The sequence below is a fragment of the Mesocricetus auratus genome, unplaced genomic scaffold (assembly GCF_017639785.1).
Source record: "Mesocricetus auratus isolate SY011 unplaced genomic scaffold, BCM_Maur_2.0 Super-Scaffold_4256, whole genome shotgun sequence".
Classification (NCBI taxonomy): Eukaryota; Metazoa; Chordata; class Mammalia; order Rodentia; family Cricetidae; genus Mesocricetus; species Mesocricetus auratus.
In genome coordinates this window covers 107767871-107783357 of record NW_024429182.1, presented here as the reverse complement: position 1 = coordinate 107783357, position 15487 = coordinate 107767871, and the positions used below count along the sequence as shown (strand labels likewise).

The window sequence follows — 15487 nt, the reverse complement described above, 5'->3', positions numbered from 1 at the left end:
ATAGGAGTCGAGGTGGGTATGGTAAGCTATGCATTTCATCATGTATGATTACTGGAGGATCATGGATTCTATGCCTGGGCTACATAGTGAGCTTGAGGTCAGCTTGGTAACAGAGGAATTGGAGGCCAGCTTGGATTATGTTGTGAGTGGAAGTGACACAGAAACAATTTCCTTCATGATATAAGAGGAAAACTGAAGACAGTGCTGCCCTAGAGATCATAATGAGTTGGAGTTGGCACATTCCTGTTTACAAGAGCTGATAGATAATGGGCCTGTGGTGGGGAGTGCACCAGGAGGGAATCACATGGCACAGAAGGTCTGTTTATCTCATGGCTGCTGGGTAGTGAAAGACAAAGAGTAAAAATGGCTGGTGTTCCAGTGTCTCACCAAAGGCATGTCCCTCTGACCTGGTTTATTCCAACAAGGTTGTACCTCTTTAAAGTTCTGTTACAACCCAGTAGTGCCAGTAGCTGATGACTAAGCCTTTAATACAGGGGTCATTAAATAGCATTTCAGAACAAAACTATAGGATCTACATTTGTATTGTGACTACTCATTCATCAATTCTGCCCCCAGTAAAAATCTGGCAAAAACTAATAAAAATTCTTGAGACTCAACAAACAACATTGATAATAAAATAATATGTCTTATCCTTACATTAGTAAAATTTATAACAAACACATGAGTTTTCAGTAGTGCAATAACATCAAATGCTACTGTTGGGACATCTGAGATGACTCCAAACTGACCATTGGCTTTGTGAATAAGAAGATGAGACATAGCAATGAGATGGACTGTTTTGTGAAATTATGGTCTGATTCAAGTAGTATACAAAAAAAGGAAAGAAAAATAGATGGTAAATGTTTCAGGGAGTTTTGTTACCAAGTGGAACAGAGAAATGGGCACTGTAATTACTTGGAGAGAACTGGAGTCAAGAAATATTTTTAAAGTTACTGGTTTGGGCCAGTGAGAGACAGAGAGACAGACAGAGAGAGAGAGAGAGAGAGAGAGAGAGAGAGAGAGAGAGAGAGAGAGAGAGAGAGAGAGAGAGAGAGAGAGAGAGAGAGAGAGGGAGAGAGAGAGAGATGGAGAGAACATTGGAATGATGTCAAAATTACAGAAAGGCAGGTTTTCAGTTGGCTTATCAATTGCTTTCTGTGTAATATACTTTGGGCCAAGGATTATTGCTTTATTTATTACTAACACCTGTGATGAAATAGGAAGTACAAAGAGGTTAAGCAACATGTGCGGCATGATAAATAAAAGACTCAGAGACAGATATCGAACTTCAGTCTTCAAGCTGAAGCTCAGAAAAGCAGAACAGCCAGTCACTGTTACTCTATCTCAGACTGAAAGGCGATCCTGGTTCCACCAAACCTTAGACTGCTACCTCTCCTCAGCATGACTGTAGAATCTGGAGACTTCAATGTCTTCTTATCTTCAGTGTGGTTGGAAAATGAATGCCTGATACTTAATGCCAGCTCTGAGACCTTGCTCCTGTTATTTTATATTCCTCCCTAATGCTGGGAATAAAGGCATGTAATCCCAGGTGCTGGAATCAAAGGCATGAGCTCTTACTCTTCACTCTTGTGAAGGCCATGGGGGCTTTGAACTAACAGAGATCCATCTACCTCTCAATCCTGAGTCCTGAGATTAAAGGTGTGTACCACCACTGCCTGATCTCTATAGCATCAGACTGACTTTGCTTTTTGAATTCTCAGGCAAGCTTTAATAAATCATAAATAGTACATCACCACAAACATGCTGTGGGTCATATGCAGTGGCAAAGTGTGATTCATATCTAGTAGTCAATGAGCCCTATCAGTAGACTCTGGGGTGAGATAGTGGTTGTAGGTGGAATATCTTAGTACAGGGAATAGTGAAATCTAGTGTGTGTGTGTGTGTGTGTGTGTGTGTGTGTGTGTGTGTGTGTGTGTTTAGAGGGAAGTGAGAAGGGAAAGTAAATATATTTTGGTCACTGTATGCATTTGAAAGGCATGAAGCAGAAGTTGTGGGTTGTAAATTCATGGAGGGGAGGAGGCCTTAAAAGTCATAAAGGATGCTTGATGTTATTTTAGGCAGCCATCAATTTAAATGGTTCTTTTCTCTATAAATGGGATCACATTTACTATGTGAACATCTGGCCAGCAGTGCATTTTTGTTTTGTGTTGTTTCATAGTTGCAAATTCTTTTGGAAGACAAGAGTATGAGTAAACCCAAATGGGCTTTGAAATTATCATTACATATAATTATCAATTTCTTTGGCAGTTCCTGGAGTAGATGATCACTTTGCTGAATTATTTGTGCCATGAAATCAGGAACGCAGCAATAGCATAGATGAATTTGATCAGTGTTTTTTCTGGGACCAGATGGTAGACTTTAAACATTGTGTCTTTCAGATACTGATCGAGCTTTGTCATTACTGGAGGAATACTGCAAAAAATTAAGAAAACCTGAGGAGCAGCTGTTGAAAAATGCTGTGAAAAAGGTGATGAGTATTTTTAAGAGCAGCTTATTTCAAGCCTTGCTGGGTATGTATTAGAAAAATTACTTAAAGTCTTAATGCTAGAATCAAACCATTTAGTTTGAATAATGCCCTAGATAACTAAATTCACACACACACACACACACACACACACACACCCCTGTGATAATTTTCTTGTTACTCAAAGGGTAGACCCCCCTTATTTTTACTTAAAAAACAATTGCTGTAAATATCAATGAGGGATAAGTTACTATAAAATATCAATATTGTTATTGTATCAGAAGAAAAATGCACCCAGGTGAGAACCTGAGTTTGTTGCAGAGTTGGGGATGGGTACATTGTTGAGAACAAGTACTGAGGATCTGTGTTCACAGCATGTCTGCTGTCCTTCTCAGAACAAAAATCAAAAGGAAACCTTTTGTCTCTTTTGTGTCTTTTTAGGAAAATTTAGGTTCAGAATTGAAAAGTTTTTGATGAAAACTCAATGCTTATCTATCTGTCATGAATGTAATAAGATAATCTTAGCCTCCTCTTTAATGATTTTGAAGAAAATCAAGGTAGTGGTTTATTGATAGATGGATTTATACATCTATCTTTTACATTTATTCACATAGCTTTAAATTGATCTCTTCAAAGTATTTTAAGAAAAAAAGCAAAAAGGAAGATTAATCAATGAATAAACATTTCCTTCAAGAAAAACAACAAACTGAACATTAAAACAACTCCATTTGACACAGGAGACTTTATTTTTCTGATTATTTATTTTTAACATCAGGAACTGAACTTAGCACTTTTATATTCTAAGCAACAACATAATACATTTTAAAAGAAATAAGTGAGTAAACCAGACCTATTCATCGCATTTAAATGCTAGCATTTATTGAAAGAAAATCTAACCACAGGAATCTATGAAGCTAGTGTTAAAACATTTTCCTTTTTATTTATTAATGTTTATGTTTAACTGTGAATATACCCAACTGGTAAAACCCCTAAGATTAGAGTTTCAATATAATTTAAAAGATTATCAAGGTTTTAAAGAGTTGAAAATCAATTCATTGAATGTAAATAGAAGTTAAAAAGCTTCATAAAATTATCTTACCAGTAGAAAAAATAATTCTTTTCATCTATTGTGGCTGGCAAAGATTAATGACACAAGCAAATATAATCATTTCAGCTAGTATTAAATAAAAGCAACTCTAAATGGAGTCTTAGAGAATTTAAATAAACACAGCCATTAGACAATAATATTTTCCAGAACATTTTAAACCACTGATTTCTGAATTAAGTATTAATAGCATCATTTAGTTGATGATTCATAAAGGTCATTAACTAAATGAGAGTGAATCTAAATTGATTCACATGATGTATTTAGTTGAGACTGGCTGTCTTTGGGGAGCTTGAGCTTTTGAGAACTGGTTTAGGAATAATGCTGTCAGATGGTTTAGATAAATCTACATGTTTTGAAAATGTAATCATCTGATAGCACTGTTACCTAGAGGACAAGGAGGTGGATGAGTGTTAACAACTGCATTTTGCCATTATTTTAAGTGATCAAAAAATATCTTGGCTGAGAGCCTATAGTGTGGCTTGGCTTTCTCTAATAAGTCTGTAAAAAAGTTGTTATGTAATAATCAGCATACCATGTTACTCTGGCTTGCCCCTTAATGTCAGTTGGGGTTAAATGCAACTATAAAGAAGCACCACACAGCAAGACATAATTTTCTATTGAATTGTATGTGGAAGCAAGGTATCGTCATTAACTATTATTGCGGACTGTTTCACTGTGTGCTTTCCTTAAGGTCTCCAAGTGTGTCCTGAAGATCCAGATCTTTATAAGAGCATAGATAGTCATTGATAAATAAGATATTTGTTTATTGTCTATAACTTGATTTCTCCTCCTACCCTTCCCTCATTTTTGTTACAAATAATGATAGACTTTGGCTTTACCCATTGTTCTAATAGTCACATAGCCAGTGCACTGAGATAATACCTTGAATGGACCCTAGTTAACTTCATCAACAAGACTCACAATGCCAAAAAGCCAATACAAATGGATAATGGAAACACTATTCCTGAGGACTGTGCTGCATTATTTACATGTGACCAGGAAACCAAACCCTTTCTGAACCATGAAAAACATCAGTCTAGAAATAAATATTTTTTGTAGTCCTTCATCATTTGCTTAACAGTATCCCCCCAAAGGCAGCAGTAATGATTTTCTAATTTTTAAACCATAATTTTATCTGATTATAAAGGTAATGTATATTAAAAACATTTTTTTAGTAAATAAAGTAATAGAATCCAATGGCAAGATAGCCTATTTTTGTGGTAATTAGCAGACCAAGCCTGGGGTATGGTGAACTGTTTGAGGACTTTTCCTTCTTATGTTTCCAATTTCTTTGTTATTTACTTTGATTTTTCATTAGCTCACTGTGGAATAAAGTACTTTGAAAGCTAGCAATGATTATTCATTTACACACAAAGCAAGAACATAATGTATTTGTTTAAATGATCTATACATCTTTTGCATTTACATACATAACTTGGATATTCTTAATATTTTGGGAGAAAATACTTTTCTTAATATTCTTTTTAAATTATTTTTTATTATATTTTTTTTAGAAAAGTGCTTGCTTCACATGTCAATCCCAGTTCCCTCTCCTTCCCCTCCTCCCACACTCCTCCATCTCCCCTAGCCTCCCACCCTATCCCCACTCCCTCCCACATAGGGGATATCTAGAGTCTGTGGTTTCATTCAGGGTAGGGTCCAGGCACTCCCCTAAGAGTCCAGGCTGAGAGAACATCCCTCTTTGTGTTATGGAAACACGAAGTCCATTTGTATGCCAGGGATAAACATTGATCTACTGCTCAGGGCTCCATAGGTTGCCCAGGCCTCTTCACTGACTCTCACATTCATTTTGGGAGAAAAATAAGAAGTAAAAGGTAAGCAATTATTTTCCTCAAAACACGTCCACCTAATTATTTGTTTATCTACTTATTTATGTGTAGTGCTGAGGAGAAGTGCAGTAGCCTATATCTGCCATCTACAAGCACAATGTATTTGGAAGACACTTTCTTTCATTGCTTGTGTATGCTGGTTACTACAATTAAACATCTACAAAGGGGAATTTATGAAACTTCATCTTGAAAATTCATGCATGTTTAAATTACAAATAGACTTACTGATGAACCCTTCAATGGTATGCTTTGAATATAATAAAAAAACATTAAACTTTGAAAAATTGAAAATCAGTCTATTGTCAATATGCTAGAAACTACATTTCAGATGTTAGGCTTAGGGTGACATCTTGTGGTCTGATCAGAAAAAATTATCCAATGGATAATCACAGTTTTACAGTTTTCACATTGTCAGCACTTTCCACAGTTTTAATATAAGATCAAAGTATGTGAACCCTTAATATTATTAATAATAAAATTTTAACAGCTTTTATTCATAATTGTAAACAATTATTTGAAAATACTTGTTATGTGCTAGACATTGTTCTTGGCACAGTGATGCAGAAGTGAACTACATGAGTATTTATTTTTATGAGCAAGTGAAGAAAATGCAGCCAGGTGGTGGTGGCCCACATCTTCAATCTCAGAATTCAGGGGACAGAGGTGGATGGACCTCTGTGAGTTCAGGTTCAGCCTGGTCTGCAGAGTGAGTTCCAGGACAGCCAAGGCTACACAGAGAAATCCTGCCTCAAAAAACAAAAACAAACAAACAAAAAAAGATAAGAAAGAGAAAATGCAGGAGGGATCTGAGACATCATTGAAACAATTATTTGATTATTAAATTATAATGGTGTTATGGGCAGAAATCAAAATATATGAGAGTTTTTATCACATTTTTGAATTTAAAAATCTCTATAATTTCCTATTGTACCAATTTTTTAATTGAAATTTTTTATTTGTGTGTGTGTGTTTATGTGTGGTGTGTATTCATGTGTGTGTACATGATGAGGTCAGAGGAAGATACCGGATGTTCTGCTGTGTAACTCTGATTACTCTCTTGTAGCAAGTTCTCTCACTGAACTTGGAACTATGTTGGCAGCTGGCACACCCAGAAATCATCCTGTCTCTACATTTAAAATGTTGGGGTTAGGGCTGGAGAGATGGCTCAGCCGTTAAAGGCTAGGCTCACAACCAAAAATAAAATGTTGGGGTTATATGCCCATGCAGCCATGCCTGGAATCTTATGTGGGAACTTGGGGTTTGAACTCAGGTCCTTAAGCTTGGGCAGTATGTGCTATTACCTAAGAGCCATCTTTGCAGCACCTTATTATACTAATTCTAATACAATATTATTTAAAAAACACCAGTTTAGAGCACATCATGGTTATAATTATTAATAGTTGTGTGTATTTATGTCACCTGATCATAAGGAAATCAAGAAAATTTTATAGATTACAATGAATCTGAAGGATTGTACAGTTATTTGATTTTGGAATAACTTGGTTATCTTTCAAAATAGGTTCCTACACTATGATTTTTGTATCAGCAGCACCAATCATGCAATGACTTGTGGGCTCAGCAAATAGTGTCTAAATAACTCTTTCAGATGATTCTGAGACATGTCAAACATGTGTTCTAGCCATCCAGGGAAACTCACATTGTGTTTGACTGTTACTCATGAACTTGCAAGAGAGCGACATTTCTTCATAGATTTTGTAAAGATTTGATTTAAACTTTTAAAGATTTATTTATTACATATACAGTGTTCTGCCAGAAGAGGGCACCAGATTGAATTGTAGGTGGTTGTGAGCCACCATATGGTTGCTGGGAATTGAACTCAGGACCTGTGGAAGAGCAGTCAGTGCTCTTAACCTCTGAGCCACCTCTCCAGCCCTTGATTTAATCTTTAAGAAGATGAAAGAACTCTTAGAAGTTCTTTGTGGATCCATAAATTTACAAATATTGTGGAATCAAATTTATCTTTAAAATAAACAGTATATCTGAATTATTTGAGTGACTCCCCTTTGAATATTTTTTTTAAAGTTTTATTATTTATTATGTATACAGTGTTCTGCCTGCATGTATGCCTGCAGATCAGAAGAGGGGACCAGATCTCATTACAGATGGTTGTGAGCCACCATGTGGTTGCTGGGAATTGAACTCAGGACCCCTGAGTCATCTCTCCAACCCCCCCCACTGCTTTGAATATTTAATGATAGTTCCTACCTGTGTTGTTGTGAATAGGGACCAGCAAAATTACATGGAGATGTTTCTGTTTGGTCATATGCAATTGTCACAGTCACTAGGCAATCCTTGCTTATTTTCCAGGAAAACAAAACAGCACTATGAACCTTTCAATAACTCTTAAATTTCTCATTACACTTATTTGTGTGTGTGTGCGCAGTGCACACATGTGTGAGTGTGCATATGTACTTGCATGTGTACTGTGGCAAGCATGTGAAAGTCAGAGGACAACTGTGAGAGCTGGCTCTCTCTACCATATTTAAACAAATACATTATGATCCTGGGATCAAACTCAGGTTGTGAGGATCCATGGCAAGGGCTAAGTCATCATGCCTGCCTCTCAAATAAATATTTATTGGATAACATAGTGAATATTAAATTCTTGGACAGTAAAGCCTATCACAGCTCTTTACAATACTCACTTAAATAAATCGATCAGGGATATTCCAGTTATTATAATTTGAGTAGTAATATTTCACATTGTATTTATGAAGTTTGACTTAGTCACATAGACATGTGGAGATGGATGCTATGAAGTCCAAATCTAGGACTTGAGGGAGAAATTGTCCCTTAAAGTCAAAGTAATATTAATATATATGCACAAATGTCAAATCAGTATGTAACTGATAATTAGACTGTAGAGATGGATCAAAGTGTTGTAGGAGTTGAGAGAAGCCTGGGATAACTATAGATGATGCTGGGAAGGGATGCCTTTTCATAATTATAAATCTTGTCTCTGACAGAACTTGTGCTAGAAGAGAGGCTAGAGAAAGTATTTTTCTCATCTATTCACTAATTCATTTACAAGACATTATTGAAAAAACTGCCAGTTTCTATTACACATACTTTGGAGACATGAATTAGATAATATTTCACAAACAGTTTATATTTACAATTGCAGTAAGTGATACAGGGGAGTAGTGGAGGCTTCTATGAGTAAGTTTCCTTGGGAAGTGGCCTTTGAAATGCTGGCAATTATGCAGATACTGTGAGAATTGGAAGTGCTTGAGAAAGTGGGCTTTTGGTTTACACCTTTAAAATGTCCTTTGTAAGTTGGGTAGGGAGTCTCACTGGACCCAGTTCTTTAAATTAGTGAATCAAGAATGAGAAGCATAAAACATGACTCAGACAATGGTTTTAACTCCCCTTGTTAAACAGTCACTGTCTCATGACTCAGACAACGGTTTTCATTCCCTTTGTTAAACAATCACAGTGTGGGTGAGATTCATTGAGTGTCTCATGCCTGGAAAGATGAAGCATTTCCTGTTTGACACTTGGGTCAAATACCATCAAGAGGTTTTGATGCCGTTCCTGGCTCGGGACTTTATGTGTCACTGCAAGATTTATGTCACCAGATGGCACCATTTAACTAGAGTTATGTGCTTGGGCTGTGTATAAAGCTGTTGCTGTTAAATGGAGGATGCTTGGATTTTTGCTATAGCTGAAATAGAAGAAAATAATTTACTCTGATGATACATGAGACTTCTTTACAAAGAAGACAGTCAAACCTGTTGTCTTTTGGGAAGCATGACAGAATCTGGTGATTTCTTCTCAGCACATAGTGAATGAAAATTTGGAGCTGGTCCCCACCCTCAGTAGGTGACAGCTGGCAGAAAGAATGCTACAGGTTTTTACTATTTAGGTTTTCCTATAACCAGCAGGCTCATTTTACTAATATTATACCAACAAATAATTTGGTTGCTGCGTATTTTTAAGGGGGTTTATAGATAGAAAGACAATTCCTAAATATTATTTTTAGGAATAAGTCCTCTAAGATGACCTAATTTATCATGGAGATAGTAGCTAAAGGTTGTGAAAAGAGTATGTGTTCTTTTGAATTGAATAAAAACAAAGTGTAATATACACAATATCTTAGTATAAACAGTTGTGCTAAGGAAAAGGGTGTCACTTGGTGAAACCCTTCTCTAGTGTTTTCCTTACTTTTAAGCAGATGTAATTGAGCATCCCACATGTTCCTGTAGAATGTGCTCAGAGTTCTGGTGTAGACCTGCTGTGCGGTACTGTTGTCCACAGAGATGTGTGGTTTCTCTCGGAAGACTGTGAGTTTCTTGAAGGCAAGAACTGGGCTACTTCTAATTCAGTTGGCATGTGATGTGGAAGAGAACATTAAACTTCTTTTACTTGAACAAATGTGTTTCAGGCCTTGTTTTCATGGAGCTCATGGTCTATTAAAGTGACATGCATTGGGACAATGACTATTCTGGTGAGAATTGTTTGAAGAAAACAGATAAAACCATGAGGTTTTTTTTCCAACTCATTAAGTTAATATTATCCTGTATTTAAAAATGTCCAGAAGTGAGGCTGGTGAGATGTTTCAGAGGTTAAGAGCTCTTCTTGCTCCTCTAGAGGACCTGACTTTGATTCCAGCACCCATGTCATGTGGTTCACAACTGCCTGCAACTCTTTTTTTTTCGGTTTTTCAAGGCCGGGTTTCTCTGTGTAGCTCTGGAGGCTGTCCTGGAACTAGCTATTGTAGACCAGGCTGGTCTCGAACTCACAGAGATCCACCTGCCTCTTCCTCCCAAGTGCTGGGATCTGCCTGTAACTCTTAAGGAGAATCTGATACCTCTGATCCCCTAGGTTCATGTGCACATATTCTCCCTCAGACACATGATTAAAAACAATAGAAATAAATTATAAACATGTCTGGAGTCAGAAGCTTAAGTGAATAGAGTTTTATTTTTATTACATAAGAAATCAAAGCTACAAGGATGTTCCAGTCAATGTTTCTGCAATTGTTTTTGTCATTATTTTGTGTGGTTAAACACAACTCTTTTGCCATTTCAGATCCCACATTTGAGACAAGAAAGGGATGAGAAGAGGGGGAAAATAACTCAGAATTAATGTTCTTTTATTACTAGAAAAGCAGATTATTAACTACCTATATCATGTCACTTTGTCAACACATTTTTTTAAACATGTTAGATTCACCAGAACTGGGTCACCTGGTCACTGCTCCCAGGGGATTCTGAAAGATGTAGGACAATTTCGTCATCTTTTGTTGCAAACACACATCTTACATTAATTGTATATTTTAGTTTGGAAGAACCATCTAAATTATTTGATAAACTTATACTTTAAATTGAATCAGCAGTTACCTTTTCAATTGATAAGGTATTGAAGGCTTGCACAGTGTGTAGCTAAGATATAGGCACAATAAAAAACCTAAAATTTTATTGCACCATGTATATTGTAAGTTATGTTTGTGACACCACTCAGTACAGCGTGGAGACCACAGTGTTGGTTCCCTCTTCTTTACACTCTTTTCATCTTTCATATTGAATGTTAAAAATAATTAACTATGAGAAGGAGCAATAGAAAAGGAAGCATCCTACAAGTATCTCCTAGAAAAGATTTCTTGTTATCATGTTAGCTCTGGTTTCCAGCAAAAGCTAGAAGAGGTGGAGAATTAGCATTGCTCTATTTTCACTTGTTATCTTGAGTTGAGCTTAAGAATAGCCCAAGGAAACATTTCTCCTCTGTAGTTCTCAAGTAAGGAGCCACATAGTGTATTAGTCGTGTTACGAATTCTACACATTGCAGTGACCTAGAGATTATTATATCAGTTTATATGAAGTATTTCCTGGAATTCCTTAAGGTTCTAGCTTACACCACTCTCTTGTATACTGTGGAAATACCAAGTCTTTGTGAAACTGTAAGATTAGATTCTCTTTCAAGAACTGCATTTCCAAATCAAATCAACACCAAACACCAAAGGCAATTTAACTTATTTTACTGGAGAAAGTATTCTAGTTCCTTTTTATGTTTTTTTTTAGCCTGCATATATGTTCGTGTATCATGGGCATGCCTGGTAGTATTCTAGTTCCTAAAACTATCTTAATCACGAATCCCTAGAAACTTAAAGAGCTTTTAATCTCATGGAGACATATTATAACTAAACTCCTGGAGATATACTGTACCCAATATTAATATTGCTTTCAGAGAGGCCTTGAGGTTTTCAAAAATCATTTTTAAATGAACTTTATTTTCCAGAAACAAACCTTCTGCTTCAGAAATAATTGTTGAACAAATTTTTAAAAATATTGTTTATAGAGTTGATCATTATGAATGTAAAGGTGAGTCTTTGATTTCATTAAATGATGTAATATCATCAATGACATCTGTTTATTTTAGGTGCAGATCTCTATTTAGTAAATTATCTATGTATATGTTTGTTTCCTTCATACATATTTCCTTGTATAAAACTAATTTTCTAAATGTATGGCCATTTGGAGAAAATGTACCTTGTCTGGAACTGAAAACCTATTGCAGAAGACTTTCATTACCTCAGCTTGGGTATTTCTGTTTGTAATATGAAAGAGGATAAACAGATCATATTTAGGAATACATACATATACATATAATATATATCAATGCAATAACAGTTAGTGAAAAAGTTAGATCGACAATTTGAAGAAGAGTGGGAAGGAGTAGATGGGAGGTTTTGGAGGGCAGAAAAGAAAGGGAGGGATATTATAATCTCAAAAAAAAAAAGAGAACTTACCATGACATTCTGTGTAAACATGAATGCTTATGGAGGGGAGCAGTGACTGCATATCCAATGAAGGTCATGGGGAAGTGGATGCTAAGAGTCTGCATTACAGCTTTGTGGATTTGTATTTGAATGATTGTCATTATTTTGACTTCGTTCCTTTGATCAGTTCCTTGATTTTTTCTCAAAAACAATAATTTCTCCATTGTATCTTAGTTGTCAGATTTTTATTTTGTATTTTATCATGTAATTATTTCCTAAAACATAAACAAAACAAACCCAAAATCAAAACAAAGAAACAAAAGACCATTAAGACAAATACCTGTATTAGTTACTGTTGTGTTTCTGTGAAGAGATACCATGGCCATGCAAAGTCTCATAAAAGGAAACATTTTGTTGGGAGTTTGCTTACAGTTTCCAGGGTTAGTCCATTATCATGGTAGGAGGCAGATAGGCATGAGGATGGAGCAGTAGCTAATGGATTTCTATCCAGATCCACAGGCAACAAGCAGAAGGAGAGGGACTGGGCCTGGCATTAGCATTTGAGACAACAAAGCCCACTCCCAGATACCCATTTTCTCTAGCAAGGCCAAACTTATTCCACCAAGGTCACATCTCCTGATCTTCCCCAAACAATTCACCAATGGGTCCATGCATTTAAATGTATGAGTCTATTCTGTGTTTGCTAGCTACTCCTGGGCACGTGGCCTGCTTTGGAGTGTTGCTGATATAACTTGTGACCTGACTTTGTAGAAAACTAATTTTCACTTTCCCACCTGTATCAATTGCAAATAACTTTTTGGTTAGTGGTAGGATTTTTTTTGTCCACTTCTTTGTGCTTTTGTTTTGTATGGTTTCAACCTGTGTAGGTCTTGTGTGTCCTGTCACAGTGTCTGCCTTACTATATTTAAAAAGCAATTATACTCCCTACTTAGATAGATTCATCCAATCCTATGGTTTTAAATGATATCCTTGGTCCGATGGATTCATATTTATTTTATATGTCTGACTCAATTAACATCCTGTGTATGTTACCTGCTTAGCATTTTTCAGTCGGAAGCCTATTTCAAAACATAGCATGTCCCAGACATGACACTTGCTTTCCATCTTCATTGACCTCTAATTTGCTTATCTCCTAGTCTTTATTTTCTCAGTAAATGCTTTCCTCATTTACCCAGTTTAAATCAGGAACCCAGAAGTCATTATTGATTCCCTTCTCAATCATGTGTAGAAAAAGTTCCAAATTAAATCAAGAGTTTTACATTTCTTCTGATTCCCAGTATGCATGCCATTCTGGTCTGTAATCCATTGTTTTGTCTTCTGTAGCAGCTTCATACATGATATTCCTTTGCTTCTACTCTTACCTCAAAATATTTCTGTGTGTTATTCTGTGTAATATTTTGGAATAAAATTAATTGTATTACTTTCACGTCCCTCTTTGGCTTTTTACCTCCTTCAGGACAAAATACAGAATCCGTATCTTGTTTATCAGGCCTTGTATGATCTGGCTCCTGGCTCTTCCCCCACCTTTTCTAACAACACTCTACAATGTTACCCCTCTCCAATAACATTGGCCTCCAATACATCCTTGGACAATTTCCACTTCAGAGAATGCTGTCTTCTCTTACCACTAGTTAAGTTCTTACTCATTTGCCATGTCCTCAAGTCTTTCCTTGCCATGTTGTATAAAATAGCCCCCTTCCCCATTGCTCTTTTTTAATTTTACTTTACTTATTTTTCTTCATTGAATTTAAATACATTTATTTGTTACTATTTGTGGTATATACCTTTCCAAATGTAATGTTATGTTATTGAGGACAGGTACAAATTGTCTCATCCCCCTTTAGAATAGTTCATAGAGAATAAATGCAAAATGATAAGGGAAATGCTAACTTACTCTCAGTTGTTTGCTTTTAAATTTTGACAACATAACTTCATTGACTTAGTCTTCATTTTTGATTTTTCTTTAATATGAAACTCATTAGATTCACAGATGAGAAGTACTGTGTTGAAAAAGATGTTCATTTAAGAAGATACTTGTATGTGCACTAATTTTTGTTGTTGAAAAGAAAACTGAATTCCTTTCATGATCTTTGTGCCAAGAGATAATGTGATGTGTTTCATGAGGTTGGGAGATATTCTAAGTTCATTAATAATGTCACAGACAATCACTTGGACTTTGCTTGTATATTATAGTCAAAACAGCATCATTTAAAGTTGCTAGGCCTATTAAATCATATACAATATGCATAATTCCATGTGTTGCTCCTTTAATAGGTTACTGCTGTAATGTGGAAAATGTATTTACAATACTGTGAAAATGTGACAGAGTAAAAATATGATTCTCTGTTACTAACTTGGATTCCACTAGTAAATGTGGATGATTCCCATATATATTTCTTTGTATACATAAACCTTTTCCATTTGCACTCTATATGAAATTTAAAACTGTCATTAATGCTCTGGGTGGTGGTGGCACACGCCTTTAATCCCAGCACTGGGGAGGCAGAGGCAGGCGGATCTCTGTGAGTTCGAGGCCGGGCTGGACCGATAGCCTCTGAAACAACACAGAGAAACCCTGTCTCATAAAAACCAAAAAAAAAAAACCTGTCATTAATACCAGTATATTCTCATTCTATTATTAATTATTATATATCCCTGAGCTTTTATTAATTAACTTGCTAATTTAAGGTTCATGAGAAACCTACAATGGGCAATGTTGTCTTAGATGCTGGTATAATGGTCAGTAGAAAAATAGACATTGATTAAGTGATAGATGACAGCATCATAAAATCATTTACTATAGAAAAATGAGGTATAGAAAGGTAGGGAGAAATATAGAAGGGTTCTTGTTTTAAAAAAGGCTTAAGTTCCTACCTAAGAAGATACCTAAATGAAGAGTTGGGAAAGCTGAAGGAGGAAGTCGTCTGCAGAGGAAAGAACAAGTGTAAAGGCCCTGTGGCAGGAACATGAGTAGATTGTTTCTGAAATCACATGTTGTGAGGACTTAGTCACTCTTGAGAGACAGGAGTAAGAAATGGGCATGGTTGTGGTGAGAGGGTACAGTATGTAGCGATTCTCTGATCATTATAAAAATTTTGGCTTTTATTGTGAATGAAGTAGGCATTTATTGGTGAGTTTTAAGAAGAGTTACATGATCCAATTTGTTTTTATAATGATCAAGTCTGTGTTGCATATTGAGGGTTGACTGAAGCTTAGGAGTTTGTTGTTCCATTTCTTTAATATTTAACACAGAGATGGTTGTAGTTTAGATGAGGGTGCAGCAG

At 36.0% G+C, this 15487-nt stretch overlaps 1 protein-coding gene across 5 annotated transcripts in view; it reads left to right on the top strand.

Annotated features, from left to right (window-relative positions):
- Dlg2 (discs large MAGUK scaffold protein 2) overlaps nt 1-15487 on the top strand; it is a 1919116-nt gene that overhangs the window by 15507 nt on the left and 1888122 nt on the right. For all 5 annotated transcript variants that reach the window (XM_040732003.1, XM_040732001.1, XM_040732000.1 and 2 more), the window contains exon 2: nt 2400-2531. In XM_040732003.1, coding sequence (XP_040587937.1) covers nt 2400-2531 — 132 coding nt within the window. The remainder of the gene's footprint in view (nt 1-2399; nt 2532-15487) is intronic.